General features: G+C 35.9%; 1 protein-coding gene across 1 annotated transcript in view; it reads right to left on the reverse strand.

Moving 5' to 3' along the window:
* The window catches only part of LOC149802048 (alpha-2-macroglobulin-like), a 206443-nt gene extending 197538 nt beyond the window's left edge, over nt 1–8905 (reverse strand). The window contains exons 1-6 of the mRNA XM_089956452.1: nt 8804–8905; nt 5305–5492; nt 2543–2722; nt 1908–1960; nt 1048–1120; nt 222–332 (exon numbers count right to left, since the gene is read on the reverse strand). Coding sequence (XP_089812578.1) covers nt 222–332; nt 1048–1120; nt 1908–1960; nt 2543–2722; nt 5305–5492; nt 8804–8871 — 673 coding nt within the window. The 5' untranslated portion in view covers nt 8872–8905. The remainder of the gene's footprint in view (nt 1–221; nt 333–1047; nt 1121–1907; nt 1961–2542; nt 2723–5304; nt 5493–8803) is intronic.
* Nucleotides 8906–25723: the final 16818 nt, after the last annotated feature.

Here is a 25723-nt window from a genome sequence, read left to right on the forward strand (position 1 = left end):
TTAATAGGAATTCGTTTATTTTTTGTAGGTACATGTTTCCTTGATCTGAGCAAAAATGGCATTCAGTTTTGTCAGAACATGACAAATTAGTTGACTATGAATAAAAATTGATTAACCGCCTATTAAATAGGAGATAAAAGAAAAGAACGTATGTGTTATCAAATGCATACACTATGCAAACGAGATATATTGAAAAACTGACAACACAAAGTAATTATTACCGTATTCATCCACCTTAAAGGACTGATATGTTTCGTCTTCTTCATGAATCTTAATGTTCCAAGTTCCAAGTATTGGATCATCTGACAATTTCATCTCAAGACTGACCAGTCCTATCAATCAGAGTGATAAATGCACACAATAAATATTAGTACAAATGAAATTAATAAATCCATACACATCCTAAAAATATAAGGATGCCAGTATTACCACGGTTTAATATGAGATCCACGATATAATTTCTGAGAAGTGAACAGTTATTACATATATAACATACAATGCAACAATTCGTGTTTTTTTTTTAAATTTTCTCACTACAAAAACAATATTTTTTTCAAAATATACAATTTCCCAACAATTGAATATACAAGTGTAGCCTTTATCGTAACAACCGTTTATTTTATCGTACCAACCGTTCATTTTATTGCAGATGAACATGCGAGTAAAAAAGTGCCGACAACTGTGAGATCTCTATAAATAACTTTTAAAAATGTTCACTTAATTTTTTAAAATACTTTTAACACCTCAGTCACAACATCCGGAGATAAGTAACACTTCCTGCTGAATCATTCAAAGCCATGTTAATGCAATGCATCAACCCTTCATATACTCGCTTGCAAGTTGAGCCCAAATGCAAACTGCATAATGCTCAGGTAGGTCAGGGTCCGTGCAGTTTCTTGTGAGTAATCAACATTATGTAACGGCAGATCAGTGTATGTTGTTTGCAGTTGTATTTAATTTATAAGCGAGTATGTACTATCATATAACTCTTATCAAGTAACGTGGCTTTAACTCTTAACAATAACAATTGTCCATGCATTTACACACCTTTAGATGCATCTACATTCTTCCACTGCATAACACGCACACCTCCAGGATTATCAACGGTAATCAGCTCAAACTGAAAGATAAATTCATGCTTTTATATATATATATATATATATATATATATATATATATATATATATATATATATATATATATATATATATATATATATATATATATATTATTATTATACGGAGATTCGAACCTCCGAAGAGTACGAGTCAACAAATTATCTAACCTGTGTGATAATATTAGTAGTATTAAATTTTAATTCTACCGGTGTAATCAAACATTCTCTTGTAGAATCCAGGGATAGCACTTTCCGTTCTGTATGTATGTATAACAGAAAGAAAAGAAAAACTCAGATTTAGCCATTTAGCCATATCCATAATATAACCAATTAACTAATTACCGATACGGAAGACCCTATGTCCTAAATGTATTTTCTAAATACAAAATATGGTTTATGGAGACAATTTTACTTCTAATAAGGAGTTTATAATGTGCAATTTCCTAATGAGTGGTCCTTTTACATCTGGATTGGGGGGGGGGGGGGCCGAGTGGCCGAGTGGTCTAAAGCGCTCTCCGTTAACGATCAAAGCCATCTCACCTCTGTCTGCGTGGGTTCGAGTCTAGAATTCGGCCAATGTGGGTATGTGAGAAAGCTTGCCAGTAGCTTCTCGTGGGTCGTTGGTTCTTCCTTGGGTTTTCCCTGGTTCTTCCTCCACCATTAATACTGGCCGCCATGCATATCGTGTGCTGAAAAATGGCGTTAAACCCAACAACAACAAGAACAGCATCTGGATTGATTTATGTATTGTTTATATTCAAACGAAAATTCAAAGTACGATTTGACTTACCGGATTTGTTAGTGGTAATAAATTGTAGTCCATGCGAAGGATCCTAAACTTGACTGAAATAAACAAAAGTTGACAATTAGGTACGGATTTCAGTAACTATTTAGTGCCAGCATTTGTAGAGCCATAAAGAAATAATTTTAAAGTACAAATGAAAATTTATCATTTTCTTATTATTCAAGCAGCCAACTCCATTTTTGATCGAGACGTGGTCTTAGCTTAAATAAATAATACGTAAATGGTATCATTTTTATAAATCTTGTTGACTGTATTCTTTTTTCATCTTTGTTTATCCAAAGGAATAACCCGAACTTAGACTTTATGTTTTGTCCGCAACATTAAAAGTTTAAAATCTTAACCTCTTTTCTCCAGTCTTAAAGCATTTTAAGGATACTAAACAATGCCAATATCTTGAAATTTTTATCAAGGATTACGGTCTAGTTAATTATCTATCTTGATTTACTGGTTCACATGCTTGAAACTTTCTTTAAAATTTGAAGATTGTCTGAATCCACATAATAAATATAAAAAATAAAATGTTGTGTATGTCATTTCGACATGCAATATTTAATATTCAGGACTTTAGCCTAAAGGAAATATTAATACTTGAGTATGATTTACACAATGAAATGTCCAACCTGTCTGTCCTGGTTTATACAGAGGTTTGTCTGTCTGTATGAGTGTGATGTTGTTGGCTATCCACACATTCACGTTTTCCTCATGCGTAAAAAGTTCCTTTCCATCAATCTGTACTATGACAGATGCAGTGTATTGATCAGCCTTGGCGGGAACATCAAAGTTGACACATTGGCTCGAGTCTAAAATAGAGCTTAATGACATAACAAAGAACAATTTTGGTTTGTTACTGATATCCCATAACTGGATTATGATATTAAGGAAAAACTATAACACAAACACATCATTAGGACATTTTGTTCCCTGCACTGCTTAAAGAAAGACATTTTAATAATATACCTATTTGTATTTCCATCAGTATACCGTCCCGTCATATTAATTTTACAACAATGAGAGCATTACATTCGTCAGTCTTCTACTGTTTCATCTCAAGTCAAATTATTACAAATGAAATTGGATGCCTCTCTCATGTGATGCGAAATCAGTCCTATGATGAGAAACCTTGCGGACCATACTTATAAGTTGCTGCATTTGTATGGGAAATTATGAACCAGTTTTTCTGATGGATATACTGTACGACCTTGAGAGCGCAGTATATCCTCCCAACAGAACGAGTTTATATTTTCCCATACAAATGCAGTAACCTTTTTATTATATGCTCATTTTCTTATTCTGCCTAAGACTTAATTATATAAACAAAACTACACTACAAGAAACAAAGTAACTGAATTTATGATGTATTCCAAACTAAATACACGAGCGCAGATTCTTCTGTACACAATATCAACATTGTTAATGCGCACATAACGACGCTCAGATAAATTTGAACTTATTCGCGCACCTAGGGAACACTATCGAAAGAAAATGGCGTTTTTATCTACTACTTAATTTGAAATTTAGATTCATATTGTGAATACATGCGCATTGCAGCAACTTTTCCATTTAGTCTGGAGTGAATAGATATTGGTAATTTTGTCGATTCTGTTAATTTCGTGATAATGACTGGATCTATCTGTGTCAATTTTACAGAGAGTACATCTGATTTCAGCAGGAAGGGAGCAGCATGTTGACATCTGCAAGTGTGTTTCTGTTCTGTCATTGAATGTTTGGAATCATAATGTGGGAAAATATGAAGCCTTTAAATTGTACTTATCAAAACGACGCTATGGATTATACTGTTTATTTAATTTTGAGTGCAATGAGGATGATATTGCACTTGAAATAAAAATCGAAATTACAATACAATTTCGAAATGTGTAATCAAGCTTTAGAACCCTTGACATGGCTAATGTAATTCGGCTTTGCAGAACTAAGAAGGTATATTTTGAGGAAATTCATGATGTAAAACTGTAACTTTATTTTTTGCCATTCTTAACACCAGCTAAAGGAGACAGTTTGCATTTTAATTGAAGGGACTCAGCAATTTTATGACCTGACTGGCGTCTATCGCTAGCCTAAATACGAAACATTGTTTCAAGAACGTTAACGCGGAATTTGGCAACGCAGCTGGTATGTGGCAGTCCACGAAACATCTAGTTTAGTGCATTGAGAAACAAATTTCCAAGAAAGGAAAGCTCATTTGCTTCATAGTAAACAACACCTTGCAAGAGGAATTTGTGTTTTCGATGTCTGCCTTGTTGGTATGATATTGGCTTCAGTAAAAATGCGGAATAGTAGGATCTGACTCGAATTGCTGCTTGAGAATATGTATGCTTCATTTATACTGCATTGCAATGTTGTCTGGTTAATTTTCGCTACTTATCGGATGGAGCAGCGTTATTAATTGTGGGTTATTCATGTTTTGGGAGACAAATAATGACGGTTAATCCAATGCTATTCGCTCAATTCCATTTGGATCAGGATCAACAACAGATTCTGGACAAATCGAATCAGAGACGCGGGTAAAGTTAGAGATTAATTAATATTTAAGTCAGTTTTTTTTGACCGAGCTACCGTTCTTAGAATAAATTTAAGTGTAGTTTCGCTTAATGTTCTTGTTTGATGGAAATGTATATATTTCAGTTACGAATGCAGTCCTGAAGAAGTTCTAGACCTAAATAAGACGAAGTCTTGAAATTGGCCTAGAAATCACGGTTCTGGATTTGAACGAATATCCCTCTAGTTGTAGCCTACGCGATTTGTAGTAGTGGTGCATACGATTGTGCTTCCAGTTTTATAATGGGTACACATAAGGTAGGTACTCGTAAAAAAATCTCTGTATTTTTATAATAAACAGTTAAAGGGGATTACGTCTACCTCGTTTTTCCTTATATGGAGTACAGAGTCTAAATGTTAGTTACGAGCCGTAGAGATAAGACCCTGCCAAAACTATATGGGAGTGTCGTGTGTGCGATAACCTAGCAATACTTTCTCCAGGTCGAATGCGATATCGGTGTTACTGACAAGCTGAAATGCGAAATGCGAAAACTAGAACACAAGCGAGCGGAGCAAGAGTGAAACCAGGGAGAGGGAAGTAGGTGATGTCTCCGCCTCTTCCCAAAAGTGAACGCGAAAAAAACGCAACGTTTCCTAGAGTAAGGTTTATTTTACAGCAACTGGACCTGGGAATGTTTAACATGCTTGATCTTCCGGGGACACCGCCCCTTCGGCTCACGCCAGGGGTCCATCCCAGACTAAGATCTGTGATAGAATGGGAGAGTCTCCATCCTAAAAGACCCGAAAGAGATCACTAGATACGAAACTTCTTTGCATTTAAAAACAAAAATAAAATATTCAAGGTCTTTATTCATAAAGTATCGATTACCTGGCTCTGAACTGTAGAAACCATAAATCGCATGTACTCTGGTGATGTTCTCTTCAGAGGTGCGAAGCGAGAGGGTCACCTGACAGTCGTATCCTGCAGGGTCATCATGGTCAATGTTTCTGAGAGACAAACAGTAGGTTCCGTTGGACCCACCACGCAGACTGCGTGGTATTGTGAACAGGTACTCCCTCGAATGAATAAAAGTTGAAACTTTGTCAATTTGGTGGACAAAGGTAGAATTCAATAGAGACCCAGAACAGCTAATAAACAGCATGTAACCTGAATTACTGTCTATCTTGCCTTAAATATCGCCTCGCAAGAAATATATTTTAACAACATATATACACAAAAAAAATACATCAGAAATTAAACTCAAGCAAGCAGCCACCTCACCTTAGAAGCCACTTTTCTGTTCTCAGAAGTGTTGTTTTTAAGATAGGTTTGCCAAGTATGAAGACTTCATAGCATGGACTTTTACTGTAAAAAAACCACCACTGTATTCAGATTAGATTGAGCATGCAATTCATCGTGCCAAAATTTTGATTCAAAATTAGAGAACGTGTCCATTTTACTCTAATTGTTTTGCCATTTTCAGACGTTAACAAATGCAAGACATAGCGATGCTTGTGTTATCATCGTCAGCATCAACTCGCTGCTAAAGTTTTTGTGAAAGCCAATGTCAATGTTTCTATGTAAGTCTATAACTTTCCCAAAATGCGAGATATAGTGTTCCACATAAAGTTCTCTGATATAGTCCAAATATTGTAAACCTTTTTAATTAAAACAAATGATTTTTTTAAAAAGTCATCTGATGTCTACAAAACAAGAACCAGTAGTTGGATTATGTTCACTATGTACTATAAGGTCTAGGTATACGCAGACCAACAAGGCGGAGAACTTGTTGGTCTATTATGTTATAGGCAAATTTCTAATTAAAGTGAAAGTTGATACAATGGGTATACAACAACAACGATAAAACAGGGTTATCACCTGCAGTAATACGCAGTGACAGATATGACCCTGTATTTTAAAACGTTTTGAGCACGAAACTCGGTCATGGCCATGCCCAAATTAGACACAGAACACTTGTAGTGTATCTAAATCACTGAAAATGCATCAGTCTGCCAGACTGGTCCAAGTTATTACTATCATAAAAAATTTAAGGAACCAAACCTTCTAATTAAAGTTACAGACTGTTAAAGTCTTGATATTTTGAGTTTGACCATGAGTCTTCTGAACAAGGTTTGGAGAAAACGGGATTTGCAGTTAGTTGTACATTATACATGAGCAAACGTTGTAACCAGACATTTTTTAAATGTCATTTGACACTGTTTTCTCTACCACAAAGAGAATACAGAGATTATTTTTGTTTAAGCATGTCTATTTAGCTTAAATATGTAACACAGCCAAATACGCTTAATACCCTTTTGATGAATCTCTGACTCTGCCAACTTGTCAGATTGCATTAATTTTCGTGAGGCGGGATTTTGGAGACTACAAATCCCGGTACTTAAAAACCTTTAAAACAAAATTAGCTCTGATTTGTATTTAAAAAGTACTAATAATGTCCATTTTATCAGATGAAAACAAATTTCTTGAGGTAAACAAAATAAAATAGCCTGCCATCCCCAAAACGCTTGATCCATAAAGCTCGAAAGCCTAGTTTGTCAAAGCTTCACGGAGTTTGTTCGGATTGGCAGAATAACGTACGCAAATTCAAATAGTGAAAGCATCAAAATTTATTATCCAGTTCTGTGTAATTTTGTTCTGGCGATTCATTATTTAATACAGAATTATTTTTTACCAAGCAAGAACTACATGGCTAAATTGTACCACATATTGTTTTTGTCCAATTCAAAATTAAATACTATTCAGAGACAAAATTATCAATTACTAATAACTACCGAATCAAAGAAATTATAAAAACTTGTAGGTGCTGGTCTAAATAATTATTAAGCATGATATAAAGGATATCATTGCTTTCAACAGATCTTTATTGTTTCATAGATTTTACGTTACCGAAAGAAAAGCACAAGTGAGATGTATCCTCATCCAAGAGTCTGTCTTTTGAAGTTTGATGTAGTATTTGCTACATTGCGAGAAAGAAGAAAAAAAAAAAACAACAAACAAATAGCATAGTTTGAGCATCAAATATTTGCAACTGAGATCTGAAAATACAACTTTTACAGCATTAAGCGATAAAATATGAACAAGTCTGTCATTTCACTTGTGGGAAAGCTGCTCTTACCGCTTGCATGACGTTCGGATGTAAGCTAGCAGAAGCCAGTTTCATTTAGTTTCTTTTATTTATTATTATTGCCAGCTAATTAATGAAAAACAGACTCTCAAGGCAACAACTGGTGTAAGTGGTCCTTAATTGTCAAGTATGGGATACTTGTGCCTTACTCATGTGTCATTTTGTTTCTACAGATATGCTTCTAGTTAATACAATAAGAAAATAAATCCCAGGGAAAAACCGTTTAAAATGAATAATAAAAGTCAAAATTCTGTTTGAATTTATATCAACTGGATCAGTATATAGACGAGGGAGGGGGAGAGAATGAAACTCTTGTGTTTATACAGTAATTCAAGTTTTTCTTTCTTTTTATAATTGTATTTGGTCCATTTCAAAGTACCATGCAAATCCAGCGTTTCACTCACTATTGTTATTATTATTATTATTATTATTATTATTATTATTTGCATTTTAGTAACAACGGTTATACAGAGAGTGACTACTAGCTGATTATGGTGGATACATGCCAGAGTTTCATAACAAATATACAGAATGAGAAGTCTCAGATGCTCTGTTGGCACATGACTTAAAAACCTAAATTACACTATAATAAGAAATGTGTGAGAACTGGAAGAAGAAAAAGAAGAAAAACATCCATGGCTGGACTCGGACTTAATCCTGTAACTCCCGTAACTCTAGCCTGGAGCTCTACCAGCTCAGGGATCCAAATCGATGCATGTGAGAAAGGTGGCCACAATAGCTTCACATGGGCAGGTGGTTCTTCCCATTTGTTTCTCCACCAAATATACTAGTCGCCATGAATAGCCTAGAATGTGCTGTAAAATGTAATACCGCACAAAACAAAAACACAAAAAACAAAAGTGTGTTACATACACTGGAGCCTCCAGTATAAGCTGGGGCTAAAAGCTACACACAAATTACACTATCTAGTATTATAATGGATTCCGAAATAGCCGGGTGTAGTCCTACAATACAAGCTCTCGACCCTGATATTAAAATTACAGCATATTTTCAGTAGTAAAAGACTTCTGTTACTAGACGTGAATTTGCTTGAGTTACACAGATACATTAGGAGGAATGTATTAGAGTTAATGCATCAGTCAAGCCGAAAGCACTGGGAGGGCATATTTGTTCTTCTCTCTATCCACAAAAAGTGGCAAAAAAACCGGACAATTCGTATTATAGCAGCTGTATACGTAATAGTACTTCTTGAGCAACAAATGCAACCTAAAATATACTTACGAGTTCACGCATGACATCCACAGCAAAGAAATAAGACTTGTTAAAATTGAAACTTCCTTCGTCTTCATTGCTGGCTAGTAGACCACTCTGCTATACAAGTTTGTAATCAGTCTATTAATAGTAACCACATATGATCTTAATTACTCCGCTAGAAAAATATAGTCCCTCAATGAAAGGTTTATTTTTCTTATAAATGTCAATAAACTCCATATTTTGGAACTAATTCACTGATGAATGGAACGTAATTTTTCTGGTAGTGAGGATATGTCAGAATATTTTTGAGAAGTATATTAAGTAACAAAAACGGTTATTGCAGAATATGAACACAGTTTCAAAGCTACCAAACTCATCAACACTTGTTTCGGGGCCATTTCAAAAGCTTGGAAAGATTAACATCACCATAGTTCTGTATATATATATATATATATATATATATATATATATATATATATATATATATATATATATATATATATATATATATACATGTGTGTGTGTGTGTGTGTCTGTGTCTGTGTGTGTAGATATATATATATATATATATATATATATATATATATATATATATATATATATATCATCAAGGTGACATTGAATGGACAAATACTAAATAATTGCATTGTCTTTTAGGAATTTTCAAGACAGATTTTCTGGAAAAAGAGAATATTTTAATTTTCTAATGTGAAAGGAGTTTATTATTTTTTTTAAAGGTCCAAAACGTAAAGAACGCTAGTATTTTCTTGCTTACAAAGCCATATAAATTTTCTTTTATATTCAAGTTACCATTTTTTATATCTCCAACATAAATACGCATATTGTATGAGAGTTATGTGGATACTATTTTTTCTCTCTAACGTAGGATAATTGCATTTCCTATCCACTCTGTCCAGCTGTTTTTATACTCCCTAACGTAGGATAATTGCACTTCCTATCAACTCTGTCCAGATGTTTTTAAACTCCCTAACGTATGATAACTGCATTTCCTATCCACTCTGTCCAGATGTTTTTAAACTCCCTAACGTAGGATAACTGCATTTCCTGTCCACTCTGTCCAGATGTTTTTAAACTCCCTAACGTAGGATAACTGCATTTCCTGTCCACTCTGTCCAGATGTTTTTTAACTCCCTAACGTAGGATAATTGCATTTCCTATCCACTCTGTCCAGATGATTTTATACTCCCTAACGTAGGATAATTGCATTTCCTATCCACTCTGTCCAGATGTTTTTAAGCTCCCTAACGTAGGATAACTGCATTTCCTGTCCACTCTGTCCAGATGTTTTTAAACTCCCTAACGTAGGATAATTGCATTTCCTATCCACTCTGTCCAGATGATTTTATACTCCCTAACGTAGGATAATTGCATTTCCTGAACACTCTGTCCAGATGTTTTTAAACTCCCTAACGTAGGATAACTGCATTTCCTGTCCACTCTGTCCAGATGTTTTTAAGCTCCCTAACGTAGGATAACTGCATTTCCTATCCACTCTGTCCAGATGTTTTTATACTCTCTAACGTAGGATAATTGCATTTCCTATCCACTCTGTCCAGATTTGTTTCACTCCCTAACGTAGGATAATTGCATTTCCTATCCACTCTGTCAAGATTTTTTTCACTCCCTAACGTAAGATAATTGCATTTTCTATCCACTCTGTCCAGATGTTTTTTACTCCCTAACGTATAATAATTGCATTCCTATCCACTCTGTCCAGATGTTTTTCAAGACATTGCCAGTTGCAAACTTTAATGGATGAGAAATAGCTCTTAATTTGCAAAGAAATGACCTATTTTTAAATAAATATTTTTATATCACAATATTCTTCTTTTCTTAAGTTACGGTCTGTTTTCAAATAAGTTTCTCATGTACTACTAAGACAGTGAAGCTGCTTTTGAGGAGTCCGGAATGTCTGGAATTTTGACCCCCACAGAGTATTCTTGTTGCAATTGAAGTGTTTTCATGGATATTTAGATTTTTCCTAGATAAGTTTCACTTACGAGTACCGTACTGGTAAAACAATGTTGTGTGCATTTTATTATATGAACTATGAAGCACTACAAGCATTTAACAACATATATGATTAACCTAGGGTAAAGATTCCTGCCTCTAACAGGATGGCAACTTTCGAACTTTTAACATTTAATATGAGTAATTAAACTTCGGGAACTTAGAGGGTAACTTGTAAGCAATGCAATTACCGTACATGTCCAGAAAAGAGAACACTGAGTTACTCTTACAAAAGTCAATCTGGTATTAAAATAGCTAAACACTTCAGATTCATGGAGCAATTTAGTCTTGATAACACACATACACACGGATACAAACACATTCAAACATACATACATACATGCATACATACATACATACATACATACGCACGCACACACACACACGCATACACACATATGAAGCTTAACATGAAAACAACAACATGCATGTCTAGAAATGTTGCCTGTTTGTTTGCTAGATTGGTTGAGACAAAAGTATGGTCAAATCTATTCTAAAAGCATACAGTTCGTACATGCATTCAGTACCGACTAATTCAGTAACGGATATCTTTTTTAAAACTCGATGAAACATATCTTTAAATTGTGAATATTCACTTTATTTGGATCCTCTCAGATCCATATTCTTTTGTAAGGTCGATATGTACACGCCCAGATAAACACATATGGCAAAATTCAATGTTCAAGAACTTGGTCATCGTTGGGCTGTGATCAGTACAAATCGGATTGAAAATGCCGGGCCATTTGATTGCAGATTGAAAGCTATGCATGTTGAGAAAAATAGTACTACCCTGTATTGTAACGATCAGTCCAGACGTACTATTTTCTACGCCCAATTTAAAACCTGACCACGATTGTAAAAGTCCAATGCGATCAAAAATTATCGTATTAATGTTTCTTGTTGACAGTTAAGGTACAGAACGTTCAATGATTAAGACTGAATAGACTTTGGTAAAACTGTATTAGTATTTAAAATTTAGAACAAGAATTAATATTTAATTTACGATAAATAAATGTTCCTATATGACCATATCGACGTACACTACGGCAGTGTTCAAGAATAGAATTCACTGGAAAATAACTGTTCATCAGTTGATTTTAAATATCATGCAACATATTCTAAAAAGCGTTAGAAAATGTGCAATGTTGCGGGTGAGTTCAGTGATGATAAAATGATAATAATCATTATCAATCTTGATAGCAAGATGGTTAAAACGGGACATTGTGGGGAAAGAATAAATTGCATACTTGACGGCTAAATTGACAGTACAATTTAACGTTCTAGTACACAATGTCGTTATATAATGATCTAAAATGACTGAGCACAAAGAGAGACCGAATTTATAGAGAAGAAAGTTCAATTGAAAACAACATAGATTCCGTACGTGGTGTAGCTGTAACAAATGTCATCCATGGGGGGGGGGGGAGGTGAAGAAATTTCGACAATTGTTGAAAACAAATATATATGTTAGCTTGTTAAAGACTATTTGTGAAATTGGAAGTATTCTCTGGCTGTTTTTGTATCGTTTACATTTACCGACTAAGAAAAATCCATAAGACATCTTTACTATGATCCTGAAAATGTAGTTGTTTACACAAATAAAAACCTTTTGTTGGCTTTAGTTTCAAGATTTTTTCCCCTCCAAAAAGACCCATCTTATAGTGATTTCACGAATACGGTTATAGTTAAGAACCAGTTTCTAAAACATATACTGCTCAAATATAAAAAATCAATACGGTAAGAAGAAAAAATCGGCTTAGAAGTCTTCTGTGCCTTTCATTGTATTGGACAGTTTTCAATAAACACATTTCAACATATTTTCTTTATATGTCTAAACACCTAATGGAAAACAATAATATCGTTTGTACTACTACTTTTTTCTTCTTTTTCTTTTGTGAGTTTGGATTAGTAACGAAACAAATTACCAGACGGGATTTAACATAACTTATTTATAGATGTGGTAATCCGTTCGGTCCAATTCTAGTATATGCAAGATTTTGAACACAGAGGCGCCCACAGAATCATTTTTTTGGGGGAAAGGCAAACATGAGGTGGTCAGCTGTAAAGTTTTACTGATGTAATCCAAAACATGTTAAGGGGTGAAATCATGTAGTGTACCCCCTCCTCTGCCCCTATGTGCGGGCGCTAATGGTTGAACAAATGTCTACATACACACCGATTACTAATATTTGATTAACATGACACCGATTACTACTGTTTGATTGACATGACACCGCGTGCTACTCTTTCAATAATATGACACCGAATACATATATTTCAATGACATGACATCGAACACTATTTGATTTACATGGTATCGAATACTACTATTTCAATGACTTGACATCGAAAACTAATTGATTGACATGAAAATGAATACTACTATTTCAATGACATGACACCGAAAATTATTTGATTGACATGAAAATTAATACTACTATTCCAATGACATGACATCAAGCCCTCCATTTAGACAGTTAGGGACTAATCTTAGTCCCACAGCCTGACGGCTTCAATCAAACAGTAGTCTGTGGGCACATACAAGCCTGGGTGAAGCGGCTCGAATTCCTTCCCCTAGGAGTAATCAAACAGCCCAACGTGTATGCATAAAACCATCGTCGCAGAATAGAAACTGAGTGGGTTTTTGGACTAAATGAATAAGACAAACACAATGTGAGAAAGATGGAAATTTATGAAATGAATTAATAAAGAAAAATATATGATGTAAAAATACAATGATTCTCTCACGCTCTCAACATACGATTGACTCTAATCACTCTACACAACATTCACACATTGAAAATAAACTAAAGCTATTAAATCAATATGAAGTACAGATCCAAGAAACTTCATGGACTGCTAATACGTTTCAAACAGTAATCTACACTACAAAAGAGATTCACACAATCTCGAATATGAACTCCTATTAAGATTCAAAATAATCTTATGAACACTACTAAGATTCAAAATAATCTTGCGAACACAACTAAGATTCAAAATAATCTTATGAACACAACTAAGATTCAAAATAATCTTGCGAACACAACTAAGATTCAAAATAATCTTATGAACACAACTAAGATTCAAAATAATCTTATGAACACAACTAAGATTCAAAATAATCTTGCGAACACAACTAAGATTCAAAATAATCTCATGAACACAACTAAGATTCAAAATAATCTTATGAACACAATTAAGATTCAAAATAATCTTATGAACATAAAAATGCAATTGGAACAATAATTGAACCACAAGTATGCTTCTAGACCCCTTGTACAGTCGCACGATTTCTTGAGGTTGGCCCACACTCTTATCGGCCGCTCGCACCCTTTATGGATCCGCCACATGTACAGTCATACGTATACACGTACAGACAGCATACAGCACCCTTTTGAATTTGCTACGTCTACGTCCGTGGCACAGATATACGTACATACATACATACATACGTATCGACAGCACGCAGCCTTAAATACTCTGGAAACTCCAGACAGCTCTAAACAACTTTAGACAGCTTCAGACAATTTCACATAGCTCTAGTCATATTCACAGTCACAATCACAGTGACAGTCACAATCGCAATCACAATCATGGCCACAATCAGCCCTATGGCTGGAGAACACTGGAGAGCGTACACTCCTTGACGTGATCCAAAACGACTAGTCGTTTTTTGTTTTCTTGCGAAGAAGAGAGAAAATCCACCAAATCCCAATTAAAATTGGCCTCTTCTGGAAGTAGGTCTGTGTTGACTTTAGCAACCGCTGCTATACCATCGCTTCTCGTCTCCACGGCCGGTGCACCCAATTTCAGCGTCTTCTTCTTTTCCGTCATATTTGACAAAAGTAATTTGGTCAGCTTAACTGAACAATCTAATTCTCTGGCGCGCCTAGGGGCCCACACAGTCCTTTGACAAAAGCAATTTTGTCGGCTGAAACTGAACACTCTAATTCAGGCTCTGCTATCATCACCCTGTCAGAGTTATTACACGCTACTTCTAACCTAATCCTTGATCTCCACTGCCAGAGTTATTACACGCTGCTTCTAACCTAAACCTTGATCTCCACTGTCAGAGTTATTACATGCTACTTCTAACATAAACCTTGATCTCCACCAGATTATGTAACAAGATACCTACACATATGAGGAAACAAAGTCTATGTGCAATCATTCCCGGACGAGAGAGAGAGAGTTGATAATGACGAAGGTATCTTGGAACTGATAATAATTATCGTAAAATATTCTCAGTGAATACCATATAAATGTATAACAATCTTTGGCTAAGAGAGAACCTTACCGACATTGTTAATTATTTGACTTGGGGCAGACATGCCTTTATTTGAAGACCCTTTAAATACGACTAAAATATTTCATTGAATAACAAATGTACTAGCCATAATATTGGTGAACATTTAACCCTCTGAGTAGGTGAAGATCTTATATCAATTCTTCCATCCGTGTATTTTTTCTTCGGCTTGAATATACTTAGCTTTCTGTGCCACCAAAAAGTCTCAGGTGATGATACATATCATCCCCTTGTTCAATTAGTTTAATATTTTCCTTCATTGGTAACCAGATTCCTCCCCACCAGGGGATCTACTGAGCTTGTATTGTCTCATTCTTCGATATAGTCGTTTCTGAGACAGACAGTGTGTTACTGATATCCATAACTGTTAAATCCTGTCTCGAGAAGCGCTTCAATAGTAATTTTTTGGTATGTTAAATTCATGGCGGCCACGGTGATTGCTCATCAAATATGGTTGACAACTTCCGTATTTGACGCATTCTATCCGAAGTCTCATAATGTCAGACCTATTGACAAGACCTTAACAACGAAAGTCATACAACGATAGCTTACACTCAGTATCGGGGGAGATTTCTGTTTTTCAAAAACCCTAGCGTAAGAATCTAAATTAAACTGTTCGAGAACGTCATAGAGAAGTCTGCACCGAATATAACGAAGTTTCGACCGAATATAAGATTTTTCCGTTTTACTACATGATATAAGGAAAATAGCACCACATATAAAGACATTTGCACATAATATGAGGACAAAATTACATCATATAAAGAGTTTGCACATCATATAAGGACAAAAACACCGCATATAACGCTGTTTTCATATCATATAAGGACAAAGACACCGCATATAAAGTTTGCACATCATATAAGGACAAAGACACCGCATATAAAAGAAGTTTGCAAATCATATAAGTACAAATACATTGCAAATAACGATGTTTGCACATCATGTAAGGACAAAGACACCGCATATAACGATGTTTTCATGTCATATAAGGATACAAAGACACCGCATATAAAGTTTGCACATCATGTAAGGACAAAGACACCGCATATAACGATGTTTTCATATCATATAAGGACAAAGACACCGCATATAACGATGTTTTCATATCATATAAGGACAAAAACACCGCATATAAAGTTTGCACATCATGTAAGGACAAAGACACCGCATATAAAATAAAATAACAACGACATGTTAGAAACAAAATCATTTTTTTTCCAGAAATGGAATACAGGATATCTTTCGTTTGAATGTAATTCAAATAGCTGTTGTTAATTATTTCTCGAGTAACAATGTAGTGTTAAAATTTACAAATCTTAAAAGAGGCAGACAGAGACAGAGAGCAGAAAAGACTATATCAAATTACTCTATCCCCAACATGTTAGACACAAAAACATTTTCGCCGGAAATCGAGTGAAGAACGTCTTTAGTCTGAATGTAGTTTTAGTAGTTGGTTGTTTTTGTTGCTGTCACATCAGCAGTTTTTGCGGAAATAGTAGAACACCCTGACTTTGTGAAAGAACAATGTTTTTCAAATCTCCACTTGACATCATGGTCCTTAAGATAAAAATCGGGCGACAGTTACATGTCAAGGGCGGAAAATGCGTAACACGATAACAGAGGGTCCTCATGGAGTGGAAATAAAGTCTTCCGTTGACCCAATCTCTTACACACAGCACGTATAATACCAGAAGTAAGGGCACTCTCTGTCGTTATCACATACTTAAAGTTTAACTTTTTAATACCTCTTTAAAATTAATCTAAAATATACTTTAGTTAGCAAGAAGAATCAAAATGATGGTGGGTGAGTACTGATGTTACACTTGGATGCAGTTTTCCGGTATGGTTTGGTTTGGTTTTTCTGAATGTCTGTAGTAAGATTTGGTAAACAACAGTAGTTAAACCGGCATGATCAAGGAAGGGTTCGAACCCATACCCTTCCGATTTGAGTCTAAAAACAAACCTTCCGGTTGCTCATGACATCTACACTTCATACATAACAGTACATGACATCCACACTTCATGCATAAATGTACATGACATCCACACTTCATACATAAATGTACATGACATCCACACTTCATACATAAATGTACATGACATCCACACTTCATGCATAAATGTACATGACATCCACACTTCATACATAAATGTACATGACATCCACACTTCATACATAAATGTACATGACATCCACACTTCATACATAAATCTACATGACATCCACACTTCATACATAAATGTACATGACATCCACACTTTATACATAAATGTACATGACATCCACACTTTATACATAAATGTACATGACCTCCACATAAATGTACAATGAATGCAATTCTTTAATGATTATTTTATACCTTATTAAAGATTTCATTAACCGATTTCTACAGAAAACACCAGGACATATTTCAACAGTTTGGTGTCACTCAAGTTTTATATCAGCAAATAGTTTCTGACTTTTGCCACTAGAGATTGGCCAAAGAAAAATGGAAAACTTAATGGACACTTGTTCGGAATGAGTCCAAGTTTTGAACATACTTGACTTTAGACATGACAAAAACTGTCGTCATCTTTTGCACAAATTATTTCTAAATTGTCCAAATAAGTATAAAAGAGTGATCGCACATTTAATTTGAATGCAACATACCAAATATCTATGAGGATTGTCTACTAGTACAGGCATCTTCACTACGACCTAAAACTGTTATGGTGAAAAAGTTAAAATGCAGTGTAAATGTAAACAGAGGAAGGACGAACGGAGTCAGGAAATCAATGACAGTCATAGTGATGGATTCGCATTCTGCAAAAATGATGGGTCGGCATTTAGTTACTAAGTAGTCTGTGGGGCCTGCCCCTGATATGGTATTGGCTAACCAATCATATATCCGATATAGTGAGAGCTTCAACCACTTCTGACCAGCGATTTCCGCTGGCCCATATGGCCCTATGGGTTCGGGGTCAGGGGACCACAGTGGCCTAAAATAAATCACTCAGTTTAGATAGTTATTGTTTATATCCATTCTTCATATGGAACATTTGCTGTTCACCTCCCAAAATTTGCTACACTAAAGTCTATCTGCATTATTGGCAGAGAACTGTCTCACCACTCCACTTGCTTTCTCCAATTCAACCTTTTCATCCCCTTCCATTTTCCAGCTTAGCCTTTTCATCCCCTTCCATTCTCCAGTTTAGCCTTTCAAATCCCCTTCCATTCCATTCTTCTACTCAACCTTTTCATCCCCTTCCATTCCATTCTTCTAGTCAACCTTTTAAAGCCCCTTCCATTCCATTCTTCTACTCAACCTTTTCATCCCCTTCCATTCTCCATCTCCATCTATATGCACTATTACAAAAGTATACCAGGAAACATACCAGCAAAATTTTCCATAAAATACAGAATATGACTGCCTGATCGTTACTATTTGAGGAGCGGACCCTACAGACTACCTGCAACTGAATGTTCGATTTATTTTTTCTTATATAATTGAATAAATTGATATATTTTACTTACGTGAGTTTGTGTTATTATATTCTATATCTCTGCTCAGATCTTTGTTATTCAACAATTTTTTTTAAAATATATTTTATTTTATTGTTTACTCGATCCGGACAATAACACCTGTGATGGGATTGTGGTGATCTTCCCCACCCCTTAATGTTTTGGGTTATTGTTATCTAGGAGTTGATCGACCACGGTGTTATTGCCCGGATCGAGTAATTAATAACATAAAATAAGAAATTAAGGGATGGAATAACAGAGAAATTACCAGAGTTATAGAATGAAATAACACGAGTCTCCGTATATAAAATACTCTCTCCACCTCTCTCTCTCTCTCTCTCTCTCTCATATTAGCCTATTCGGGTTATCAAATTTTAGTTGAGGACTGTGCTATCTTTTCCACTGTGCAATCAGGTGCGTAGAGCTATATTATTTTCCTTGAAAATATAAAATATATAAACCAACAATAATAAATGAAAGAGATAGTTTAAGACAGATAATTTTGCATATTCATACAATTTACATAAACTATTATTCATACAATTTACATAAACTATTACTATATGATTTCTTTTACATAACCCCTAAACCTGAATTCATTCACATAACGAAATATTATAAGCTATCTTACCAACATGCATGTAAAGTGTCGAATTTTGAATTATATTGAACCTTAAAATTGAATGCATTGATCATTAAAATGTATCACATTTAAGCCAGAAAAGTCTTTGTGAAGGGTCACTTCGATCGTTCTTCTTTTCTCCCCCACCCCGCGTCAGTGTTTAAACTTGAAAGGCTAGCATTTATGACTCACTGAGATTTGACCAGTCCAGTGCATTGCAAAGCTGTCATGAGAAAGTAAACATCTGAGCTATCAACTATAACCTGTTGATAGGAACCCATGTCAAATTATCATTTTCCAAAGGGAAATTGAGATGAACCGTACTTCACGGATGCTATGCTGTCTGAAATGTGATGGAAGAAATGATTATCTTGGGATAATTTAGGAACCGCCGCTTACTATTGGGCAGAGTAAATTAAGGCGTACACTTTAAAAGTAATGTGAATTTAGTCTTAAATATCATGAGAAGTCTGACGCCGGGGAAGACCCTGAGAGAGGGGAAGTGGCTCCGAGGCAAAGTCTGAAACCCTGATTGGTAGGATCCAAGGAGTCCAAAATGATGAGAGAGGAGAATCTTTTAGTCTTACATTTCCTGAGAGAGGAGGAGTGGTGCTGGGGAAGCCTTAGTGAAGTGACACTGAATTGTGAACTGTATTCACATGGACCTCTAAAGGTATAATATTTGCTTTCATATTTACATTGTGTACATTTCCATTATTTATACTGTGCAAAACATTAGTTTCTTTTGTGATTTACAAATTTTGGTAAATATTTATTTTGAAGTTATTTTATACCTAATAATTAAAGCAATTTACATAGGGTAGTTTTCAAACTCTGCTATGGCCAACATATTAAACAGCGCAGAGAAAGATGATAAAATAAGGAGCTATTTTCCCCACAGATTTGAAAGTGGCAGAGCAAGGAAAACGCCGGGTAGCTTATATGAAGACAGGATGTCAGGTTCTAGATCTCACCACCTTTACAGGTGCTGAGAAACCATCATCCAGTACCTTGTAGCGAAAAGAACCAAGCGAGCCGACATCAGAGAAATGCAAAATGAAAGGAGAGGTATATACTTCCTATTTGCGAAGGGAGAAACGCATCTGTATGGAAATAATCAGACGATAGAATTTAAAGACAAAGCAGTAAAGATATATACCCCTCCACCCCTAATCAAGGTTCTGTGAGAGAAATCTGTAGAGGTGAACTTCTCTGGACTGCCCATGGAAGTACCAACAAGTGAAGTAACAAGTAAAGTGGAATGGAAATATGGAGTCATAGTATTGCGATCACCTATGACCACCTATTGGGGATTTCCTACAGTTTACACTGGAGTTAGAGTGCTAAGCTTTTTGATGGAAGATGCTGAGATGTCCGCATTCTTCTACACCATGGGATTCATGTTAACGTCCTGGTACAACGGATGCAAGAACTACCGACACGTAATAAATAATGGTTTCTGGAAATTTTCCAAGCTTGACAGTGCCACTATGAAACCGAAGTTAGCCGCGTCCCTAATAGTCCGTCTCGTGGTTAAGTAAACGAATGCTTAATTTAAAAATCTCTACCACTACCAACCAGACATTTGGAATGACTGCAGTATATCGATTTAACAAGTGACCGTCCCCATAAATCTAATTAATTGTTATCTGGCCCAAACTAATGTGCTTTTCATAGATCGACTGAAATTTGCCCCATCACATACAATTACAATGCCGTAATATTCTGTGAAAGTCGAGCAAATAACGTATTGACCTTTACGAAGCTTTGTCTTTCCTTAGAATCTCCTCTCTAAGTTTTACAGCCAAATTACGAGTGGCTTCCCCAGAGTAACCCTATATTGCTCAGCAATCTTCCTTGGCGAGACTAAATTTTTGATTGCTAGTTTGAAGTTATAATTCGGATCGAAATTGGTAGCACAATCTGAAATCCGTTTGGGTGTCGTTTTGACCCGATTCAACCAAAATTAGCGGACAATGTCCTTCTCGCTGTCTGTCCACGTTGGGACGGATTGAGAACACGCCACCGTCCCTCACGGGTTCCGCTGATCTTATGACAAAGCTCTAACACATAGATGGGAAGTCACGCGATCCAACGCATGTGCCGGTTCAAGATGTCGGGTCTTCTCTATGGTCACGGTAACCTTGCGTAAGAGATTAACTCTGACCTGTAGTAATGTTTAGACACACACACAAAAAAAAAACGTGGCTTGCAATAAGACCTTAGTGTATACACGACTTCGGAACTGGGGCTGAGCAAACGTGACATATTTTTTAATTAGATAATGATGGATTTGGTGATCATGGTTGGGTATTAATATACGTGCAAATTTTACGTAATGAGTCACAAAATGAACTAAGTCACATGGAATTTGTGCGAACTTTGTGAGTGATCGTGTAAATTTTGCAGTTCGATGAAAACACAACCATGATCATTTAATCCTTATAATTCTAATTTCTCCTTTCCTGTCATCAAATCAGTTGATTTGTTCCACAAATTTGATTTTAAACAGCAAGAAGTTTTCTTTCATTATCGTCTTCACACGGCGCCAGAATCTCTTGCCTCATCTTTGATATTCAAGGAGCATTGATAATTGATGTGGAACAAAGTACATCAACAACTCTTCTGGCTAAAATAACCTAGTCTATACAGAATCACAACACAAGAATTAATGACGATGACAATCATTTTTTGTTGAACAAATATACCTTAAATGTCTAGCATTCACTTCGCCCATTTTCCAAGCTTTTCGTTAAATCTAAACAAAATTCTTGTACATTTATTAGTTACAACCAGTGTTCTGACGTCATATTATCACGAAAGCCGGAAGGGCTGCTTTGTCCGTTGAAGTTCTAATCGGAGATAAAATTTCATATAAGTCACGGAGGGTGGGGTGGGGAGGAAATTGTATTTTTATTATTACGGAGTTGAAACGGTGTATGGGGTGTTTTTGTTATTTTTTGGGGGGTGGGGTGGGGTAGGGTGAGCTGGCTGGATGAAAATATTATAATGCACATATAGATATGAACTAGTTACGATGTCATTAAAACCATGTAATTAATACTCACACGCATTGGTAAAATAACCTCAGTTATTTAAACAGTCGCAGAGAAGTCACTGAAATCCATGAAATTCATAAATCTAACTTCCCCATTTGTTACCCCAGTCTATGACCTATTCTCTGATTTCCTTACGATAAGGAGTTGAAAAGGCGCTTGGCATCTCTTAATCTCTTGTTCACTGCGTTTACTGCTACCAATGAATTTACAGACCTAGTGTCGATAACCCCTTGATCTATATGCTACTTGTACATGGGGCAGGGGTTCAATGATCGTACAAATTAGGGGAAACAGAATTCATGAATTCAGAAAACTGCCTTTTTAAACATTTATCATTGTTGCCTGTTTCTGGATGCATGCATGAATTTTAACGAAGAATCTGAATTGAATTTAGATATTTGAACGCAGCCGGTAAGTTTCCACAAATACAGTAAAATTTGAACGTTATAATATCATAGTTCTCTCTCTCTCTCTCTCTCTCTCTCTCTCTCTCTCACAGACACACCAGAGGCGTAGCTGGGGGGGGGGGGGGGGGGCGCAGGGGGGTACATATGTCGCCGGGCGCCAAGGTACAGGGGCGCCAAAATGAGGCTTACAACGTTACATTATAATAAGTAAACAAGGGTAATATTCAAAAATGTGATTAAACGGGGAGGGGGCTGGGGCGCCAATTTTATAGTTCGTCCCCGGGCGCAAAATATTATAGCTACGCCTCTCTCTCTCTCACACACACACACACACACACACACACACACACACACACACACGGGTAAGTTACTAATGATATTTTGTGACATCTGTGACAAATGCAACTCAGAAGACATGGAAATCAAATCCAAACTTTTACCAATCGAGCAGAAGCAATAGAACTCAACATTATGTCAAAGATTATAAATAATGTTTTTCAACCCAAAGTTATAAATTCCTACTGCATTAGGCATTAACAATAATCAACAAAGATCAATTATGTTTTAGGCTTTCATAAATGTATTGTAAAATTTAAAGGCAAGAAAACTTGCAGCCATTGTGAGGAAAGATATTTAAACTGGATCCCAAAAGTTTTTCTCCATATCTTCTAATAGTGAATAGTATTAGGACACAGTTCTAAGACTCACGTACCGTAAACGTTCTACTATAAGTTCTCTCCTTGCTATTATTATCCATTTCGAAAAGAATGAAGTACCATAAAAGCTATAACATATAATTTATTTTTGTTCTTATTTTTAATCTTTTCTGTGTCAAGAGGTGGTGGAAATGTTAAGTGAACTCACCCCATCACTCTTATGGTTTTGATTAACGTTATCTAAGAGATGATCGACCACGGTGTTATTTCCCTTTATCGAGTAATTAATAAAATAAAATACGAAAGTAAGGACGGAATAACAGAAATCTGAACAGAGCTATAGATTAGACAAGCCTCCGTACATAAAATATAACAATTTAATCAATTACATAAACAAATTGAAATCGAGCATGTCATATAAAGATTTACTATCTCTCAGAAATAGTTACAAAATTATGCGAAATTCAATTGCCATTTTGTTATACTGATATAACAAATTGCATCATATAAGTGAGAGACCGATCGAACTCAAATCCTTTCCAAATAGCTCCTGGTGATAGCTTTCTCTCTCTCTCTCTTTTTTTCTCTTCTCCTCCTCCTCCATACCGCTCTGGTGGCCTAGTGGTTAGAGCGTCCGCCTCGGATGCGAGAGGTCGTGGGTTTGACCCCCGGCTGAGTCATACGAAAGACTTACAAAAATGGTACTAACAGTTGCCTCGCTTGGCGGACACCATTTAGAGGTTAGTGTTAGGACTGGTCGGCCTGGTGCCCGGATAATGTGACTGGGTGGGACATCATGCTACATGTCTGCGGGATGATGCCCCAGTGCTAGACATCACTTCAAACTGTCACACTGCAGACATCATAGAGATATGACTGAAACATTGTTAACGCGCTACGTTAAAAAAATCAAAATCTCTCTCTCTCTCTCTCTCTCTCTCTCTCTCTCTGTTTCTTTCTCTAGCCTCTTCGGGTCATCCAATTTTAGGTTGCAGATCTTTTCCCACAATACAATAGTGTGGAGCTGTTTTCCTTTCATTAAAAAAATATAGTACCTAAATAGATGTCAGGATTTTCTTTATTCAGGGATCAATCAATATTCTCTCTTTTCTGCGTCAGATATCGTCTATCGAAATTTAACAGAACTACCTAATATGGTCAGTTCGCCACCTAAGACACACTCACGACACTATTATATGTTAAGCGGCCACTCGTATTCTTAACTGAGAACATGACTTAAAGGAGACCAGAAACCAATGGAAATATAGAATAATAATAAAAGTACTATAGCAGAAAACCTTATTCTGAAGTATCATCTGCGACCGTAATGCCAATATTTAAATATTGGCCTATCTTCTAGGAGCTGAATTTCCGTGACCTCGTATGCAAAATTTCCGCGCATATTCGGTTACTTTCGTGATGTGACGTCATAGTAGCGACTCCAGCAACCCAAGTGGGAGTTGCCCGAGTAAAAGACAATACCGTTTTGCGTTGCTTACGGGTGTAATAGAACATTAAGAAAAGCCTGTGAACATATTTTTTTTCTTTACCGAAAGATAAAGGCATCATGAAAGAATGGATACATTATTACAAAAGAGTCGATTTCAAAGCAACACCATACAGCACTATGTGCACGTTACATTTCTCAAAGGAATGTTACGAGATGGATCATGAAAAAATAGCAGCTCAAAGATACGCAAATGCTAGGCCTAGACTAAAAGTTGGCGCTGTTCCAGACATACCTTTGAACATTTTAAATCCTGGGAAAAGAGTTAAACGTGTGAGTTACGAAAATAGGCAGAAGGACGAGTAAGTGACCACAAAATGCAACAATCAATCCACATATCTTTTATCTAAAACAGCAGTGCTAAAAGCAAATCTGATAGCCCGACACCCTGGGCCCCTTCTGGTTTTAGTTCCGGCCCATCCTGTATTCAAAGTGAGGTGCCCGTCAGGCTTGTCGAAACAAAAAGTGTTTGCCTGGGGAAACTTTGATCGCGCTGGTGAAATGAGTAAATGTATTTTCAAGATGTTGACATACGTGCCGTGTTAACACGGCACAATCTAAATCAAATCACCACTGTCGTAGGTGAAATTTAGATTTGATTTTAATCAAATCGAAGCTTTGCTAAAAATAAGATTCTAAACCTGTCGTGTTTCAAGAAAACACAATTTTCAGTAATCTTATAAAAATTAAATTTAAAAAAAATGCATTGTATACATGTAGTATGCATAAACGGTAATCTGTATTAATTGGAACTGATATAAAACTATTCCTTGGGCAGTTTAAAAAGGAGCGATTAAAAAAAAGGTCAAAGTTTCACATTAACTGTCTGACAATAGAACGGGGGAGGGACTACT

The sequence above is a fragment of the Sinohyriopsis cumingii genome, chromosome 4 (assembly GCF_028554795.1).
Source record: "Sinohyriopsis cumingii isolate HCF-2022 chromosome 4, ASM2855479v2, whole genome shotgun sequence".
Lineage (NCBI taxonomy): Eukaryota > Metazoa > Mollusca > Bivalvia > Unionida > Unionidae > Sinohyriopsis > Sinohyriopsis cumingii.